Source organism: Lepisosteus platostomus, chromosome 8 (genome assembly GCF_059453375.1).
Source record: "Lepisosteus platostomus isolate fLepPlt1 chromosome 8, fLepPlt1.hap1, whole genome shotgun sequence".
NCBI lineage: Eukaryota > Metazoa > Chordata > Actinopteri > Semionotiformes > Lepisosteidae > Lepisosteus > Lepisosteus platostomus.
This window is the reverse complement of record NC_142618.1, coordinates 6685832-6707259: the sequence shown is the minus strand read 5'-3', so window position 1 is coordinate 6707259 and position 21428 is coordinate 6685832. Positions and strand designations below refer to the sequence as shown.

The 21428-nt window shown below is 37.3% G+C and overlaps 1 protein-coding gene across 1 annotated transcript; it reads left to right on the top strand.

Annotated features, from left to right (window-relative positions):
- Positions 1-1963: 1963 nt before the first annotated feature.
- LOC148655565 (cysteine-rich secretory protein LCCL domain-containing 1-like) lies at positions 1964-20281 on the top strand. Its single transcript, XM_088642205.1, has 15 exons — positions 1964-2248; positions 3715-4039; positions 10446-10564; positions 11105-11237; positions 11980-12095; positions 13608-13708; positions 14041-14208; positions 14782-14842; positions 15050-15116; positions 15583-15713; positions 16150-16193; positions 16280-16352; positions 16558-16633; positions 17946-18079; positions 19215-20281. Exons 2-15 carry the CDS (start codon positions 3782-3784, stop codon positions 19264-19266), a joined length of 1533 nt encoding a protein of 510 aa, XP_088498331.1. The 5' UTR covers positions 1964-2248; positions 3715-3781; the 3' UTR covers positions 19267-20281.
- The last annotated feature ends 1147 nt before the right edge of the window (positions 20282-21428 follow it).

Here is a 21428-nt window from a genome sequence, read left to right as displayed (position 1 = left end):
TTCTTTCTTCTCTTTTCAGCATGGAATAAACCTGTACTTTTTCCTTTACAGCCTACGCATGCTGACGCAGCTCCCCACCTGAACTACTTAAAAAATATTATTAAAATTCGGCTGTGGAGCCTTCTTCAGGAACCATTTTTTGTTAGTGTAACCTCAGCATTTATATAGTTTGCTTCTTGTTATTTATCACATTTGCTTGCCACCTGTGGTACAACTTTGTATTCAAATTTTACAGCCACATCTGAATGTGAGGTGTTTGAAAAGACAACAAAGAATTTCAAGTGAGTGTTGGGTTCAAAGTCAGCGGAGAAAGTCATCTAATTCCCTGGAACGAGTACTGGCTCTAAAGTAGGATTCCCAGTCCTGGTCTTGGAGCCTCACTTTTCTCTTGGTTTTGGTTCCAAACTCTCAATTATACTGTTGAACTCTTAATTGACTTGATAACAGGATTCATTTTAACTATTTGATTATTTTCAGCTCTTGATCATGTCAGATCATATGATTGTGTGTTGGACAATCTCAGAGGCCCATACATGGTTAATTGACTGCAACAGCATTTTTTTAGAGAGATCTGGGCAGACGTACAGTATGGACACTGGTTAAGGCGTTTGCACTCAAAGGTTATGTAACAAAAAGTCAGAAACTTTTTATTAAAAACTTGCGAATGTTCCAGTCAAGCAACTGGTTACTGTAGTTCAATTAAGGCTTCAATTAGGTAATTAAGCTGGGCTAGAATGAAAACCAGACCCTGATCTAAAGAGCAAAGATTATATTTAGACATAACCTCTAACATATACAGTATAATGGACTGAGACTGTGACTGAAAATGTACTAACTTAACAAGATTTAACAAGCACCTATTGTACCGTGAAGATGAGGATAGTAGTGCCTGAACCGTGTTGATATGAGAACATTATTTATTGTGGATGAAAATTTAACTAAATATCAACTTTTTCTTTTTCTTTTTCATTTTACATGGATCTAAGAAAATCTAGTAGCCTTAAGTATTTAATATGACTTAAGATTTGGGACAATTCTCAAGTGCCTTTTCAAGATAGGTCTCTTACAGACGTATTTTAATTTTAAAAATGCCCTTTTGGAACGATTCATGTTTATCTTTTGTTTCTAATACTTGATTCTGTTGTCTAATAGTCATAATTTCTCAAGTTGTTTAAATTTAAATTGATGTCCTTTCATGGCAGTAGTGCTTTCATCAAGACCCATGGAAGCCAATTTTCATTTTCACAGTGATACAAGAGCTGTTTAAGCTCATACCTCAGTGGACAACCACATGCTTCACTTTAGTCTGTCCTTCCAAATCATTTTAAATGTAGGTCTTGCTCTGGCATTAGATTCCCTGGCACATCCTTCCCTTTACAGTATGTGTTTGAATGGTCTGGAGTGTTTGAAATTTGCATTGCTTATCTTACTCTGTTTATCTACTTTGCTTTTTCCATCATTGTGAATCATTTCTATTGCATTATAACTTTGTTGTTAAAACACTGCAAACTCCAATATAATGATACAGCAGGTTTAACTGGGAGTATTTGGCACCTTTTCACTTGTTTTAAAAACTGAAATCAAATCAAAGGATTTTCTTTTACTATTGTCCAGGGCCTAATGTGACAAAATCAAGATTTGGGTTCTCTATCACAATACGTTTAGTAGTAATTATGATACCAAAAATAAATATCTTTAAATGTGAAAATAACCTTAAATTTGCATATACCATAAAGTATGTATAATAAGCGTGAGTCTGTATTAAAACACTCAAAACAGAAACGCGAACGGTGTTCCTGTTTCTTGCCGTTTTCTACAATCTTGCTGGGTTGGATTTCCAGGTACTACAGCTCCTCACTGCTCTCAACACTGAAACCCGACCTGATGAATAAACTCAACAAGCCAATCGAGAGAAGTGGTTTAGTAACGTCACACATAACAAAATCCAAATTTAGGATAAAAGTGGAAGATGCAGTTAGGTTCCGCTGATTCTGCGGTTTCCGAAAGAGAATCCCGAAGAATTCCTCCGAACTGATAAACGTGCTTAATCACCTGAAACCTGCGAGTTTGAACGCTCAGCAGATCTGCTCAAAAGAGGAAAAAGAAACGCAAAGTAACGACTTTATCAAGTTCTAACAACTTCAGTACACTTCCACACTTAGCAATTCTTCAACCAGAACATCTTTGAGCCGTTGAAAACAAGACTATCTTCGCCGATTGCAATCGATTGCAGACAGAAGTCAGAGAGGTAAGTTCTGTATTTATTAAACTGTGAATGAGTACTATGAAAAGAAGTGAGTGTTGATCTTGGAGGGAAAACCTTAATTCAGTACTCACATATTAATTTATGCAAAAAATATTGCCAAGAACTGGTAAATATTATTTTTATTCAGAATACAGGAAGAAAGTCGGTGCTTGTGTCAGCATTTTAGAAGCTGTGCAATTTTATTTCTGAGTAACTGTATCTGAACAGGAAGGACTTCAGGTAATGAGGGATTTACCTGCCGAAAGTTTGACGTTAATAAAACATAGGGGATTATGGCGCATGCACGCAAAGCACTTTAACTGCAAATAATAATAATAATAATAATAATAATAATAATAATAATAATAATAATAATAATAATAATAATAACTTTCATTGTGTACGAAAACGCAAAAGGTTTCACCTTATGACGGTACAAACACGATGTGACAGGTGTACAGTATTCCCCGTAGAAACTGCTTCTGAAGCTGTGGTTACTTACTGTACATCTCAGAGCAAATTCTCTTTCATTTTTTAGATGAAAAGCAGTTATGTGCGTTTTTACGTGGACGAAAAGGATTTTCATAAGACAGTAAACATTTGTGAAAAAACAGGCTTGTCACGATAGGAGCAAGATTCTTTTAATGTAGTTAAATAGTAGTCATGAACAGGTACTGGATGCGGTATTAACCTGTATATTAATTGTATTAATTGTAAGAAAGCATCATCATCAACCGTCGTTAATCCCCTGCATATATTGATCATACAGTATTCGTGTTTGCTTCAAATGAAACATCTAGTTAAAAAAAAACGTTATTTCAGCCAAAATTACTTCTGAAAAAAATGTGTAAAACTTGTACTGTAGCTATGAAGTGAGCTGAGAACAGTGATACAGTATAATGCTTGTTGATTAACTGCCACACCCCCTTCTTATCCTCACATTCAGTTTTTCTTACAAATGCGTTTTGACTAGAATGGAGCAGTAACTTTAAACCAAATGGAAGAAAACTCGGTTACGCACCGAAGCCCAAGAATCAAATGCTTGCCATTTCAAAATGCAATGTGCGAACCTGTCATACAAAATATGCATCTGTACTCAAAGTCTGAAAAAGATGCATTTCGGGGAGTTCATTACTGTAGCTGCCAAATAAAAACAAAAATGTTATTTGAGTCCAGTGGATTGCCTAACTTTCAGTTCAAAGCAACATTTGAATAAGGCAAATGACATAAATGAAGCAAATTTTATTTTATTCTGAGTGATCAAATGGATTGCAGCTTATCTGTACTGTACAGTGCCTTACTATGTAGCAGTGCTTTGGTTATATCCACTGGCGTCTCACTCTGTCTCCTTAGAAACCACAGTGATTTACTTTACCTCCCAACTCCAATATTGACTCTAGTTATTTAGCAAATTTAATTCAGGTTGGTGATTTAACCCACCACTCTTTTTCTTTTTTTTTTACCAACAGACTTGAGGGAGGGGGGGGGGATACTTTGTCTTGGAGTTGATCCCAGCGACTTCTGAGGTCATTCAGCATGAAGTGTTTCTCCCGGGAATGGCTGAGAGGGATTGCTCTACTATTTATATCCCAGGCAGCTGTCGCAATGGTGATCCCAAATTCGACTCACTTGGAGGCTATGTTGGAAAAGTACATGGATGAGGATGGAGAGTGGTGGGTGTCCAAGCAAAGAGGCAAGCGTGCGATCACCGAGAGTGATATGCAGATTATCCTCGATCTTCATAATAAACTCAGGGGTCAAGTTTATCCATCTGCTTCAAATATGGAGTACATGGTAAGGTACCCGTTTGAACATGTCAGTGTTGTGTGTGTTGCTTTGGTTGTTTTGTTCACTGTAAAATCTTGATTTGAATTATTCCTTCGCTCTCACTTTTGTCTTCCCCATTCACATAAAAAATAAGCTTTTGATTGTATTTTTTTTTTTACCATAAACACTTTCTTTAATGAGGTATCTTTATTTTCACTCACAGACCAGTGCTTAACTCTAATTAATGTGGAAGGGTTTTGGATACTCAGTAATACTATTCTTGCCTATAGAGCTGCAAGTTATCATCTGAGAAAGTCAGATAGCTTCCTAGCTGGGATTTGAACCTCCAGCTTTCTGGTCCACAGTCCAGAACCTGGATTTCATGATAGGATTCATGCTTAAATCTAACACTTGTGGATTTCCGATGGGAAGCAGTAAATCCCATGAAAAAAATAATTTATCTCACTCTTCACCTCTAGCACCAACAACTATCTGGAAATCAGAGTTGCCTGATTTTCGATGACATGAAAACTAGAACAGTATTTCACTGTGCTGTTGCCTTGTCCGAAATGTCGCACTAATCAAAGGCATTTTTGTAGAACTGCTGCCACAAAGCAATAAATCACTGGTCAGTTAAGGGGAAAATACTGCTAACAATAACATTTGTAGAGTAGTTTGGCCCAAGTACAGTACATAAGAATATATATAAAGTAGAGACTCGATTAGATTTAATTGTTTTCCTGGCTTAAGTGACAGAAACAATGACACTGATGGATTCTGCCCCCTTGTTTCAGTAGGAATGAGCCAGGGAGCTGCTGCAAGGGTGGTGATGGAGTGGGTGAAGGAAGGGAGGGGGGCTCTAGAACAGAGATGTGAAGTAGAGGGGAAGTGGGTAAAATTAGTTGAGAATGAAAATCAGTTTAGAACTCTGTTATGCCTTGCAAACAAGGTGATTGGCTATGTTTTTATGAATGACTTTCCTGTTTCTCTTTTTTAGAGGGGTGCAGAAAAAAATAATCATCAAACAAGCATTGGTTATCCCATTGTTTTGATTCCAGTAAATCACTTTTGTCAGTGTCCTGCATTTAAGCACCTTCATCTTGCCTCAAAATGCAAGCTACGCATTGTATCGTTTGAATTACAGTCATATTTTAAACAAACATTGTTCATAGTGCTCAAGGTCTCTATATCCCATATGGTATATTGAATTACATTTACAATGTTTATACAATACCCAATTCTTTTTATTAGCCTTAAGTAAAACAATGGTGATTTGGAATGTTACACATTCCTATACATTGTCTTGGCAAATAAACATTTTGTCTTTGAAATGTAAAATTATCGCTGAGCCATATAATTATATAATTGAGTTATTTAAGAATTTCACACAGCACAGAACGGAAATGTCTCTCATGCCGCCAGCTCCAGTTTAGACATGCTTCAAAAGAAAACTGCTGAGGCAGCAGAAGTCTACTATAAGCAGTTCATATTGCAGTGTGTTGGCTTTTTCAGCTGGAGGGGTACCCCAGAGGAAAGCTGTTTTTTGTGAGGCCTGGAAGATAATTAGGAAGTAACAAGAAAGGTGATGCATGTTGGGATCTACAGTAGAAGGCAGATCACTGAAGAACAAAGTGGACACTCGCTTAGCACATTTTAATTTACATAGTTAATTATGGCACCCCCACAGTGAATTCCTAAGGCATTCCTGAACATTCACATTACTTTTAGGGGGTGCTGTATATTTACGGATAGAGTGACTATGTACTGTATATTACCACTGAAATGATGTAGCTCGTGAGGGGAGACATAGTTACCGTCCTGAGAGTATGTAAAAAAATGGGTAAACATTTATTCCATGCTAAAAAGAAAGCAAACAACGTTTCGGCCGTGGAGCCTTCTTCAGGCGAGAAGTCTCCACAGCCAAAACACTGTATCTATTTGTCTTTTCCTTTCTTTTTTTTCAGCATGGAATAAACCTTTACTTGTTCCTCTGCAGCCTACACATGCTGACGCAGCTACCCACCTGCGATGATGAGAGTATGCTGTTTACTATGTGCTGTTTTATGTGCATCTTGGGGACGAATTGGTTTTGTGGTGTTGTTAAAACACCCGTTTATGAGCAGGGGACCCTACTACTGAAATCTACTACTTATGGTAATATAAGGGCACCAGAGGTATCAGCATGAATCACTAGAAGCTCTGTATCTAGGTCTGTACATGATTCCACTATGCCACTATGGACTTGGTCAGGAAACATAGTGGCTGGATGTAGTCTTATTATGCTTATTAGTCCTGGGTTAGTTGTTTGTGAAGACTGTAGAGAAACCTTAAATGCCTTATTAAACTGAGAGCATGCAAAATCTACACCAGTAAGTTGGCAACGCCTTTGCCAACTTACTTCTCAGTATTATTTGGCAGACGTTGGCAGAAGCCAAATATTTTCTGAACCCCAACCCCTTCCCCCACACTCCAAGAAAGAAAATAAATAGTTTAATGTATAACTTTTATTCATATAAAAGGGGCACCCATTTTTTTTTGGCGGGGAGGGGTGAATAAGGTCTTTTTAGAATCAGATGGCTTGTACAATGTCTCCGAGTGACAATCCTTGATAATCCTTCAGCAAAGCACTAAATTTGCTTGCAATTCAGACAGACAATAAAACTACATTTCAGGAAGAGTTGGCTGTTGTGTGTTAGAGTGCTAATATGGGCATTGAAAGGCACATTGCAGACAACATAAATTCCATGGTTATACAATAATTAACCAAAGGAAAATGGACATAAAAGATCTTAATTTGTTTCAAGGGGCATGCTGTATTTGAAATAATTCAAAGACTTGTTAGTGAGCTAATATTAAAAAGCGTAGTTGTTTAAATTGTGAAATCTGCATATCTTCTTTTTACTGAGATGAATGAGTTATCAAAGAACCCACAAAAAAGCATTAGGGGAATCATCACTCAGACATGGGTTTCATAAGCTTTTGATGTTTTTAGACTTTGATGATTTATATGTTCATATTCACTCTGCAAGATTTTCTCTCAGTTTATCTCTCTTGACGTAAAATGTACATATAATCTCAATGACTTTTTCACAACTTGCAGCTGAATTTATCGGCCGATGAGCCAAAGACACTTTTACTTCATTTATACAGCAGACAAAACTAAGACCACAACACGACCACATTATGGATAAAATGCCTTGACTCAGAAAACCTCCATCTTCACACCTCAGCAACCTCTTTCTGGTAATTTGCTCCCAACAGGGAAACTTAATACTTGGAGGAAGTGTATCCTTTTGCTTCCCTTGGGAACACAGCCAGATGACAAAAACAACCGCAAACTATGTGTTAAACTAAATAAACAGCTCTGTGCAAATGATGTGTAAAGGCTTTAGAAAGGCACACGCATTCTTGTCCCCAGTCCTTCCATTACTTATAGTAAGCATTGAAGTTCCAAGCGTGATAAATTTTATATGGGTTAAAGTAACCCCGATTTATTATTGCTGGGTAAACACAGTTTTAACTTCCGAAAGCACTTCGGAATGCGTGGTATCCACTGTGCAAAATGTGCACATGAATAGCAGTTTTTTCAAGACTTATGTTTCAAAGGTTGTTTTTGTAGAAAGGTGGATTGTAATATGTCATGTGCATAAAAATGTCACAGATCTATGGGAACGCAAGCCAAACTTCTTGATCAAAAATATGTCGGCGATGTCCTTTTATTTAAAGGCCAGTTCTGATCAGCCAATGATTTTGACAGTTGAAAGCATGCACTGAAAAGAAATGTGCATAATGGAAAGCATATGTGCACACTTTTACCATAACAGGAGCACACATCTGTAATATAATGTATACTATTGTATGTAATATAAGCTGGATAATTGTCAAGACGCATTGGAAAGGCAAGTTCAGTATATCAGAATGTGTAATGCCACAGAATGCTTTTGAAAACAACTTTCAGGGCTTTTAAAACGCGATTTATGAAAACAATCCCGCTGCTTTTGGAATGCAAAATGTTTTCAGGCCATTCTAGGGCACGTGGAAATAAATGGAGACATTTTGATGCAGTCTAAAACTCTCATGGGCTGACGGAAATTAGACCTCAGCGCAGAGAATGTTTTTCATACTGCAGGTAGGAATATATTTTATTCACTGTTTGTAAATAGGACATTACACAGTACTTTATGTGTAATGACAATAATGACAAATATATACTAAGAGATTTTGAAGAATTCGTCTAGTCTTCTCCCAGTTTCACCTTGGAAGATAGAGATGAACATTTTCCATGAACTCTGTACTTTATATGAGTCAGTGTATTTTAATTTATGAAAGGCTGCATGAAAATGTGGGACAATAGATGTTTTATGACCGTGTTTAATTGGAAACCATAGCCTACAACATACAAAGAAAAAATAATGAATGCTAATCATAATTAAGTTTTCACAAACTGAATGCTAATTAGTGCCATCATTATCTTTCATATGACTGGAAACTGCTCTAGAACAACAGTGATAATACACATGTCCCAAAGAGACCAATGTGTTTAATGATATTTGATATTGCTAGGCCTATTAGTTATGTTTGAAATAAAATAATAAATGTTGCACCTCAGTTGGTAGTATAATGATTGCTAATCAAACATTTATTAAACTCTTAATTATCCAATTTAATCTAAGGCATTACCCAGTGATGTAATGAGTTGGAGATAAGCTCCCTTAAAGCACTGGTTTGAAATTGGATTGAAACGTCTCAAAGAGATCTCGTTTCAGCATTTTCTTTTGGTATTTTCTTTTTTTTTTCTGTAGCACATCAGGAATGTCTGCCATTCTTGACTGAGTGGCTATGGAGTTTGGATTGGCTTGACAATGCTGCTTTTAGCAATAGTTATGTTGCTGATTTTTTAACAAGCACATACCTTGGCTAGTATGACTAACAAGCAGATTTAAGAACTGGTTTAAAAACAATGGTCATAGAAGTTGTCAGTTCCTCCAGGTAACACGGGGCCTGGTATTTTTAAAGTTATCTTGGGATTTACGCTATGTGCTTTGGGACCATCGGTGCAGAATGTGTGAAATGTCCGAACTGTAGCTGCACATGCTATATATAGCTGGTCAGCTTGCCACAGTATTGTTTCCCAGCTACAGTATGGGAATCCCAGTCTATGCATTTCACATTCTACAGCCAAAGTGAAGTGAAAATGTGTACTTAAGTAACAGAGCTCAAAATAATTAGAGTAGTAAAATTTATTGAGGTAAGAAAATTTAGGTCAATGACATGAAGTAATACATTCCAATAAACCTGTGGTTGAATGCACTGGGAATCTGATTCAGCTTCCTATCTGAAACAAACCCAGGCGTATAGAGGAGACTGGAGAATGACCTGCTCTCCAGAAACATATGGAGAAAATTTCAGCAAGGCAGACTTCTGCCTCTTTATATTTTTTAAATAACCGGGGAAATAAGCTGAAATTCACTGGGGGAATAGCTCACTGGTATTATTTTTTTTAAATGAGAAGTGTTTTAAAACTGCAGTGGAGATCTTCAACAAGTATTCTTGTGTTTCTGTTTCATTTGCTCCTAATGTAAGTGATGCATGAATAATCCTAGTGGATTAAAAAATGTTTTAAACTTTCTTTGACCTTCTCTCCTTAATCTTTATTTGGAAGAGGAAGCGACTTTACACATCACTGCTTTGCATTTTAGTTTTTAATGGGATTCACACGAAATAAGTGCAGTGACATCCATTCTCTATTTCTTTCTTCATTAAATATCCAGAAATCAGTTGGAATTAAGTTCTTTTTTCCTTCTACTAATTTAGGAGTTCTAAAAAAGACAGTTTATCTTTTACTATTTATTTTTCTACCCCCAAGAAAGAAACTTCTGTGGTCTGAGAGCTTTCTCTACTGTAGCTTGTCATCCTCTGAAGCACTTCTGGGCCTGCAACTGAATGATTACAGTTAGACCTGCATTAAAAAAAAAATGCAAAGACAAGACCTTATGTTCACACAAAAAAGTAGTGTGCCAATAACTGAATTTGGAACTTGTTTTCAGAACTTTGTTTTTGTGTTTAAAGTAAATGATACCCGGGCCCTATTTTAGATTCCCAAAGATTCAGAATGTAGTGATTGCTCATGGAGTTTTTCAGTAAGAGATTAAAAAACAGTGCATGCATCTCCAATATCAGGACTTTGCTTATTCCCGGTGGGGATCTCTGGATCATCTACTTTACAGGAAGTAGACGAGGGATGTCAGTCCACTGCAGTGCAGTCCCATTAAAGACACCCCGCCGCATGTCATATGGGTGTGGGGAGAATGAGAGAAACTCCCCACATCAGGTGCTGCAGGCTGGACTCAAACCCAGAACTCAAGTGCTGTGAGTGGGCAGTGCGACCCCTCATGCACTATAAAGAAAGCTAAAGATTGTGATTATGTTAAAGGTATGGGATACAGAACTGGAGAGATCTGCAGAGGCGTGGGCAGAAACGTGCTTGTGGGAACATGGCCCAGCTAGCCTTCTTCCCTCTATTGGACAAAACCTTGGAGCTCACTGGGGCAGGTTGGTGCAAAGATACTTCAGGATAGTATGCATTATCTTTCTAAATGGATCATTGAAATCAATGGTCAAGGCGTCATTCATTTTCAAAATGGTTCCTGTCAACAGGAATGAAGGGTGTTGAAGATTAAGAGGCATTTCACAAAGGTTCAGTGCTATGCACTCAAAAAAGCTTTTATTTTGAATATAGCATGCTGCAGAAAACTGAAAAATACTGATTAAATGCAGAGTAATGCTGCTGTTTAATAATACTAAAATGGAATAAAGTTGCTATATTTTATGTTGTAACTAATACTCCGTTGTGGAATGTGGTTTAAAAGAGCAAGTTGAGTTGAATTCTATGGTGAAAACATTTCTGTTGGGTTGGGGCTTTTTTCAGGTGTGAGGGAGAGAGAGAGGAAGTAGGAATTCTACAGTGAAAATGAACAGAATAGCCTAATACAAAATATGTTAAATGTTGTGCCTTTCGAAAGTAAACACTACCTTGTGTTTTGTAATTTTCTTATAAAACCCATAGGTGCGTTTTTTTCCCATTCATCCTAGATACCGGCCCCCTTCATTTCATGTTCAGGCCTGGTACGATGAAGTGAGAGACTACACCTATCCTTACCCCCAGGAATGCAACCCCTATTGTCCCTTCAGGTGCTCTGGGCCTGTCTGCACTCACTACACACAGGTAAATAGCATTATAATACATAGAACCACTCCCCAAAAAACCTTTTATGTGCTCACATGCTCCATTTATGGGCTGCATGGTGGTGGTGCCAATTGGCTGGCTCTTGGGCCCTGGATTTCATTCTGGCCCGGGGCACCTTCTGTGTGGAGTTTGCATGTCCTCTGTGTCACCATTCGTTTTTCCAGGTGGTCTGGTTTCCATCCAAAGGCATGCCGTTCAGGATAATTGGCATCTCTTTAAATTGCCTCCCCTCCTCCACCATCTGCCCTGAGATGGACTGGTGAGCCATCCAGATATATGCTCTTTGACGGCTCATCTCAGTGATCTAAGGACACTACAGTTTCTGAAAATGGATGGATGTCCCTTTCTTTTACATACCTAGACAAAGATGTTGCTGCTGCTTTGTCATGTTGTTGTTAACAATAATTCCTAGCTTTTATTTTGGGCTTCACTTTCCAAACAGTCTCAAAGCACTTTATCTGCAGATGATATGAAGCACCCACCTTGTTAAAGCACTACAGCAATTATAATGCTTACAAAAAGTGTTGTCTTTTCTCATTAATCTAATGAAACATAATGTAAATTTTTGTATATATTCTGTTGATAGTGCTTTTAGTGTTAGGTACAGTAAGCTGTATTTACTGTTGTGGTATATTTCTTGTTTTTTTCTCATGGTGAAGCAAAAGCATGCAACAGTAGTAGACAAAAAAGATAATTCACAACCCCCCTTTTTTTTTGTTAGGTAGTTTGGGCAACCAGTAACCGGATTGGCTGTGCTATCAACTTGTGCCACAATATGAACATCTGGGGACAGATCTGGCCTAAAGCAGTCTACCTTGTTTGCAATTACTCTCCAAAGTAAGTGGGAGAAACAAAAAACCTTGAAACTTACAATGTGTTTTAATCTATTTTTTTCTGATCTTTTCCTTCTCTTACAAGAATTGCATTTAACAATAATAAATTGAAGTGTTTGCAACTCTCCTAAGTGCTTCAGCCAGTAAAAGGAGTCAGGTTGCTATATGGAGTTGATAAACAGAAGAAACTTTCCTTTTATATTCCTCATCTCATTGCATTAATAAAAATGTGTTTTTTAAACTTTTTTAAAAGTTCAGGAGGAAGTTAAGTGGTCACCTTGCACTTAAGCTCTCTTATGTGCTGTATATGTATCTCATCTGATGAGTACCCTTTGTGTACATCTTTTCTCATACTCCTCCCTCTACCCCATCTTCACCCATGTAGCTGCCACCCTGTTTCATTCCTCGCAAGAGGGAGGAGATGTTATCACGTCTGCAGCCCAGAGAATTAACGCCATACACTGATATTAAGTACACTACCCCTTTATATGCCTTGTCACATTAAATATAATTTGACTTCTGAAACCGAAGGCTTTGGCAGCTCAAGTCATTAGCTGTCCATGACAATAATTTCCCAGGTGACAGTGCACTTCTGGTCATCTGCTGCTCGGGATCAGTGGGATTGAACAGGCTTAGGGATCCTTAATGTGCCATCCAACACAAAGCACTGTAACTTAGTGGTCTCCTGTCTTGCTTCTCTCTTCCTCTGAATTCTACCTCTCCTGCATACTGTACACTGTCGGGAAAAGTTACTTTTGAAAACTTATCTGTGAAAGGGATTACTTTTAATAAGTAACAAATGGCTGTGTGAAAATAATGTTAAAAAGACATTAGTTACAGTGATGTGCGTAATGGGAATAAAGGAATACATTACCTCTAAAAAGGAATTTTCTAAACTTATTAATTAAACAATGTAATCCAAAAGTGACATCTAACTGTAACATATGACTTTTTGAAAGTAACATCACCTAATGCTGTCTGAAGACAATGTGGGACTTGCAGAGAATATTTTAGTCAGAAGCATTAAGAGTTTTAATTCATCCCTGACAACTGCAAAACAGGTGGGGGTAGAAAAATAATTGTCTGATAGAAGAGTTTAAGTAGAAACAATTTTGGTAAAATAACATTATACACATCATTTTTTCCTGTAAAAATTATCCCTACTTTCCCTTTGTGAAATTTCGGTTGAGCTAGAGTTGAATGGGGCTCCTTAACTACCACTGTGATAAGTCCTTTATAAACACAGTTCAGTACAATATAACATCACGCATTATCCTTTATAAACATTTGTACAAGCAGCATTTCAACTGCACAGTTATTCCTAATAGTTCATAATGAAGCATTGCCAGGAGGTCAATACCCATGGAGGTCACTAACAGTAGACCTATTATGTTTATGTGACTTTATTTCACTACTGTATCTGGTCTTAGTGCATGTGTTTGCACAATACAAGCTAATTCCGAAGCTTCCGTAAATTTGCATTATTTCCCAGCTTTCCAATTTCCATTCTTTCCAGGGGAAACTGGTGGGGTCATGCTCCGTACAAACATGGTCGCTCCTGCTCTGCATGTCCACCTAGCTATGGTGGAGGCTGTAAAGAAAACCTGTGCTATAAAGGTGCGTATCCAAAAAGCTGGAACCATTAATTTTGCATTAAACATATTATTTATCATTGCACAACTTTAAATAAGACTTTGGCTTGCTGAAATCTAAAATGTGTAAAATGTGACTTTTTTCATTTTGGATATGGAAACTTTTGGCAACAAAATTAGCTTTTTGTTTATACATTGTACATTTAAACTGGTGAAGTCATATGTCTGGTAAAACATCGAAGGGGCTTATGGTTTTAAGGACACCAAAAAAGCATGTTGTATATTTTACATATAGCGCTTGTTCAGTGAAATTCTTCTCAAGTTGAGAGTCTTTTAAAGTCTGAAACGAAATTACAGATGATGGATCAGACGGACACTACCCACCCCAAGAACCTGAAGAAACAAACTACATCGAGCCAGAAATATCACGAACTCAGAGACCCAAGCCAAGACAAAACACACCCACCTCCACTACACCCAACGCGGATCTAGACAGAAACGAAGTTGTCAATACTCAGCAGATGTGTAAGATGTGTTAATTTTTGTGACTGGTAAAATACCAAGATTCTAATTTTGTGTTTGTCATTACAGTATATAACAACTATATATGTATAACATGTGCAAGCGAGTTAAAAACGTTTTAACAGTTTGTAGTAAATTCTGAAAAAAACAGCAACAGAGTTTTTAAATGCGGAGAACAAAAATAATCTGGAAGTCTTCATCGCTTTTCCGAAGGTAAAGGAAGAAAGTTATGTACAACGTAATCTGTGAGGTAGTTTTCGCTTTTCTTTATCTTCAAGGCAGCTTTCGTGTCCTGCTTGTGTGGCCTGCAAGATTTGTTTTTTTTTTTCTTTTAAATAATCTACTCTGGTAGTGTTTACTTTTGGTTAGCTTAAAACCTGTGGGTTTGAAATTGCTTCCTCTCCTGAAAAGGGGCAGTGGCTCAAAATCTGTCCTGTTGGGCAATATGTACTGTACATTGGAGATGGAATTTTTTAAGCTTGTAACAGCAGAGCATTTTGTCATTGGTACAGTATGAATATTTGTGGAGTCGTTTAGCTAGCTATGATCATAGCGTTTACATTTTGTTTTTCTTAGCTCAAATAGTCACATGTGAAACAAGACTGCGTGACAAATGCAAAGGAACAACCTGCAATAGGTGAGTAGAGTTTGACTGCTTCAGTAAAATCAATCTATTTTGTCCACTTTTAAAAATGTAATAGAATTTCCAACACTTCACCCTCCTCTCCTCACTTCAATACAAAAACATCTTATGTAATGTACATTTTTTGAAAGATTACAAGAACTTGACGAATTTGAAAAGATTTGATTTGTAATTGGTGATCCTTTCATTTTTTGTTCTCAGATATGAATGCCCTGCTGGGTGCTTATACAGTAAAGCAAAAGTCATTGGAAGTGTCTATTTTGAAATGGTAAGCAAATCTAAAATATTAGTATTCTTAATGCCAATACACACAAAACATATCAAGGGGGGCCGTGTAGATTAGTAGTTAGTGCTATGAACTGCTAACTGGAACTATCCGTGATGGGGCATGACTTGAACCTTGAGTAAGTTATTACACTTCAATTACATCATTGCATCAGTAAAATGGCCAGATCTATAAAAAGGTATCATAGAAGTAGCTTTGAATAAGAGTAGCATCAACGACAGAAAAAAAACACATTTGAGAAGAAAAATAAAAAGAGTCAGTTTGCTAATGTGTGCCCATCAAGGCTGTATGGTTTATTCCTGAAAACGTCCTTTTCCATGTCCAACATACTGTACGATTGTATACTATTCTGTAAAAACAGTGGACTACATATTCCTCTCCAAATACAATTCCAGACCTTTGTGATGAAGAAATACTTCATTTTCTGTACTTCTCCTTTCTCTTTCAGCAATCCAGTATTTGCAGAGCTGCTATGCATTATGGAGTTATAGACAACGAAGGTGGCTGGCTGGATGTTACACGACTAGGAAGAAAGGAATACTTCATTAAATCCAATAAGCATGGGGTGCAGTCAATAGGGTAAGAGCAGTTCTTAGAAAAGGGTAGAATGTTTGAGAATTATATACTGTATGTTCAGTTTTAATCTGCATTTAGGCTGGTTCATCTGGAACTAAGATAGATTCGTTTGATATGAAGGCACCTTGAAATAAACAAAAGGGAACATGTAAGAGTAGTCTCAAATAAAATAAAAAAATTAACTAGTATTCCCTGCACTTTTCATTTCTTCAGTGTGCATTTACCGTTTCTGAGCTTCACTGAAGAAAAGCTCACGATAATGTCATGAGACAGTTTCTGGGTAAAAAGAGTCATAGCATGCATATTTAGTGCTAGTGTGTTTAAGCTTTGGTCCTAGTTTATGCCTCCTTTGGTGTCACTGGCAGAAAGTTGTGCGGATAGGTTGCAATGTGATTATAATATGCTGCTGAGGTACTGACAAATGTGTTTGTATCTACAGAAAATATCAGTCGGCCAATTCCTTTACAGTGTCAAAAGTAACAGGTTAGTTTTATTTATCCATTTTAATTCACTTGTTATTGTGGGGATGGGTAGGCAATGAATTGTAACCGATGTTTGTTTTATTGCAGTGAAAGCAGCAACCTGTGAGACAACAGTTGCACAACTATGCCCATTCGAAAAACCAGTCAGGCACTGTCCCAGGTAAACAATTCCTGTGTTTAACTGAAGTGAATACATTCTAGTTTTTTTTCCAAATATACATAAATATGCCGTAGGTAATGTAAATATCTAAATTCTTATAATTTCCTACTTTGGCTCATTACAGTATATACAGTGCCAAAGCAAGGGAATCCAATGAGCTCAGCTTTTAAATCAAATCAAAACATTTTTTTCTCTTTTGTTTAAGGATATACTGTCCTCGTAACTGCATGCAGGAGAACCCACATTTTGCCCGTGTCATCGGAACCCGTATTTATTCTGATGTAAGTGTTTTGAAGAACATTGGTATTTTCTTACACACTTGGCAGCCAGGGTATACAAGTGGCCAAGTTTTCCGGTAGCTTTGACAATAGTGCACTGCAACAGTGTCAATGTGGATGGGAACACAACTTTGACCAACCTGCCAGTCTCGTGTCCCAAGAGCATGATGTGGTGCAGACCTCCACTGAGGTCAGTATAAGAAGACCTACGTCTTCTCTATGGCAAATGCAGAATGAGAATGATGCACTGAGCGGTTTGTTAATTGATGTCAGCATTAAATCGTCAGCATGTTCGATTTAACCCAGGGCCACTGTCGTACTCAAATACAATAAGAATGACTTCAGTTGAAGTGTTATGCACATAAAAACGGCAAAAATAAAAGTGTGACTGTAGCAGTTTCAAATTCTCTCTGTCATAATATAGTACCTGTACATTTATTGAAGAAGCATTATTCACTGCCCATAATCAATACTTTGGCAGTGATTACAGTTTCCAAATCTGTCTTTACTAACCTTACACATTGGGATTGTGCGGTTCTGGCCTTTTTTTCTTTACAAATCTTTTTAAGCTACATCTAGTTGGTTGGGATAGTTAACGGGCAGCAATTGTCAAGTCTTGTCACAGTTTCTTAATAGGATTCAAGTCAGGACATCGACTGCATTGCTCAAGGACATTCACTCTCTTTAAGTCACTCCAGTGTAGTTTTTGCCTTGTGCTTGGGCTCGTTGTCCTCTTGTAGGGTGAAGTTTCATCCCAGTTTTTAACCATACTGAAACAGGGTTTTTTCTAAGATTTGCCTGTTCGTTGTTCCATCCATTTTTCCCTCAAACACGACAGCTTCACAATCCCCCTGATGAGGAACATTCCCCATAACATAATGCTGCTACAGCCTTCATGCTTGACAGTAGGGATAGTGCTGACGGGGTCATCCGCTGTGTTGGATTTATGACAGAGGTAACATTTTGCATGTAGACCAGGGAGTTCAAACTTTGTTTTGTCTGATCATCAAATGTTTTGCCACATGTTTGCCTTATCACTTCAGTGCTTTGTTACAAACCACATCTGGGATTTGAAATGTACAGTATGGAACTGAAAAAAACACGCCCTCTTTGTGAACATCCTTTGTGACCAGGATATGTTTGATCCATTTTTTTTCTCATCTCAATCATTGAACTTTGTAGCTCTTTCAAAGCTGTTGTTTCAGTGTGTTTTAAAGAGCAGACATAAAGTCAGTTTGTCACTTATGATCTGTTACGGTCTGATGCTAAATGTGGTGATTTAACTGTATTAACTTTCTTGCTGTACTTTTAACAGAAATCCAGTATATGCAGAACAGCAGTCCATGCTGGTGTGATTCGGAACCATTTAGGAGGCTATATTGATGTGATGCCTGTGGACAAAAGAATACAGTACATTGCCTCATATCAAAATGGGATATTCTCAGAAAGGTACTGAAATAGGCCGATTCAGACTAAGAACATTCACACGCACCATTCACATGCCATAACATGATTATCAGGTCTCCTCATCAGGCTGTTCTGCCCTTTAAAGCAGTAAATAAGGTTTAGTTTTTTTATTGCTAGTGGAGACAGTGAAGGAGCAGTGGTGACAGAGCTGCCTGCCTCCTGTAAGCTTATAAAATCATAACCCCAAAAAAGCTGATTAGAAAAACAGCACCATACAAGAGTTGTTTCATAGGAATTTCTGGATAGAACGTTGCACTTTCAACTGGAAAACCTGCAACAACTTTCTTGTAAGAACTGGGAACAGTAAATAACTCAATCTGCACTTCATAAAGCTCTAATGATTGATACAGGCTGAAAAAAAACATTTTTGTTCTTCTGTGTACAGTTTGTGGAATGAAGTTGGTAAAATTCAGAAGTGATAAAATTTCAGCTATTTTTTTTTTCCAGCCTTTAAATATCAGTGAGTATTCTAACAATGGCATCAGAGAACTGTTTTCAGCAGTGTAGATGTCCTATGATGATGGCCCTTTTTTCTGAATCAGCTTGACCTTTGACACTTTATAGAACAAAAACAAGCTTACTCCCATGCTTTGAGTGAAGATGAGCTCTGTAGCATCACACGCAATTCAGAGATCACATATCAGAAAAAAATGGGAGATTCTTTATCCAGTCTAAAATGTGGTTAAGCTTTCACAAAAAAAAATAGAAGTATTTCTTATGTAGTTAATTATTTCTGTCTTAAATCTGTAAGCATAATAAAAATTGGATATGGCAGTAATTCTTGCCTTTTCTTGCCCCATCTTTAAAGATATTGTCAGTCTGTCACTGAAAAGAGAAGGGCTCACCTGTGGTGTACATGAGTACTTAAGTCCTGGAGATGTCAATGGGCTCAATTCATCATTATCCATAAGTACTGTAGAACAAAGGCACAGTGGCTTTGTCCTCTTCTACATAATGTTGATGCCATACTAATTAAACTGGAGGAATAATATCTTTTATTTTTTCCCTTTAAGATTTATGATGCACTTTGTAGTTGAACTCTTGCTTTGTGTTTACAGTGCATGTGGTCGGAAAGCTAAACCCAAACTCATCTTCAGTTCCATTTTTCTCCTTGCAGCCTTCAAAACCCCCCCGGAGGCAAGGCATTCCGAATTTTTGCTGTTATTTGAATGGCTCACGTGGACAATCCCAAAAAACGGAGCACTTGGCACTGAGCAGGCGATGATCACAAAGCTTCCCCCCACATTTCTGATGGTGCATAGCACTGAAGCCAGTAACTCTTCCCAGTGCAATCAGAAAGCTTACTCTTTCACAGATTTGGATCACAAAAAAAAATAACGACGATGATGACATTGTTCACTCTTGCCTCTCCTTAATTGGCAACATTATCATTCTTTGTGACCATGTGTATTTTATGTATTTACCATTCTGTGCTGTAAATATGTCAAAATGTGTATCAAATGTGTTTGTAGTGATTGGAATTTGTTTTGCTAGCTAGCATCTCCCATCTAAAAACACAACTGGGTCTGTTACAGAAATGTTCTTTTGGAGTAAAAGCACTTACAGTTTCATATCCACCAATTCTTTTTTTAGCACATCACAAATATGACATATATAGTGCTATTGAAATGTGGTTTAAAGACTGGAGTTGTTTGTGATTTGTTAAAAAAAAGTAACATTAAGCTCTTAGTTTTACATGGTTATAAGTACTATTCAGTCAAAGGATGCTGCTAATTCTTATTTTGTATAAAATAAATTTATTCACTGCTATTAGACTCTGAAACTGTAAAAGCCTGGCTAATACTCCTGCAGGCCAGGATGTATAACGCTATAAAAATATTTTTAAAGGTACAATATTTGCTTTCACCTCTCTAAGAGATACCAAGTGGTGAGAAGTTCGATATGCTTAGATTTTACAATTTCAAGATGTGTAAAAGCATACTGTATTGATGAAATACTGTTTGTATGAAAGTTATATTGTGGTCGAAAAATGGAAAGTGGTTTAAAAGTTTATTTATATAACAGCACTTTGCTGTTTAAAGGTGCTGTTTCATTAACCCCATATGTACTTTTAAAAATCTTTCCTCTTGTGGTTGCCTGTATGTTAGTGATATGTACTACCTCACATGCCCAGATAAGCTTTGCGATGTGTTCTGTTTTCACTAAAGGTACTATTCAAATGTTTGTTTTTCTTCAGATTTTTTTCTTTTCTCATAAGAGAGGGTGAATGTGCTTATTAAGCTGTATAGTACAACAGCAGCCCTAACCCTAATGTCGCTTAAGCTGAACAGTCATTGTGAACTGCCATTTCATCTTGGTTCACCCTATTAATGTTTGTTGTCAGTCCCGGTGTCCATGAAAGAATTTCCTTATGTACTTCCAGAGACCAGCACTGGTCTAACCTGAAAGCAATGCTAATGCTCGCACTGACACTACCAGATCTTTTTTAGTTGGAACAAATAAACCAGCCCATTTCCTGGTTCTATTGACAACCAGTTTTCTACACTCATTGCCCACCATACATGTCAAACTTGAGATTTGATTTTTATTCCTTGTGTACTTCCTCAGTTTAGCTCTTCTTCCTGCCGAGTTCTGGAACATTGCACCTAAAATGTGCAATGTGACAAGGTAACCATAGCAACATCAATGTACATTATAGTATGGGCTCCATGAGGAAGAAGAACTTTATCCAATTGTCTTTGAAAGGCAGGAAGGGAATTACTAAAGAAACTTGTATCTTTACAATGGGTTAAGCCTTTTTTTTTGCAGGATAAAAGTATTTTCCAGTGTCCTTTCATCAGATGTCCCTGAAGATGTTCATTGAAAATTAAGCAGTTTATCCAATATTCAGGCATCATGTATGCATTTTATATCGACTTCAATGTGGTATACAGAAACAAGGATAGGATTGAGTTTATAACTTTATTACCCCATATTCAGTAATGTTTAGTAATTTATAAATTCAATTAGGCTTTGTCATTATACTTACACAGGTGCATAGTATAATGAAAAGTGTTTTTCAGTCTCTCAGGTGCAGTATATACAGAACAGCAGACATGACAATAGACAGTAAATATAATAACCATGTAAACAATGGGTATAGACCAGTATGACAGTACCCATATCTGTTAAAAACGATGCAAAGTATACAAACAGTGCAACATAATACAGCGTTATCAAATTGTGCAACTCAATCAAGTACAGTTTCATGTTCAAGTTCGGCTTACATTCAATTGTCGGAGGTATTGTGTATTTAGTGGTGTAGGAGAACAGCCGTTGTGGGTACAGGAAGAAGTGAGGAGAGATCATAATTTGGTGAGTGGGGGGGGTC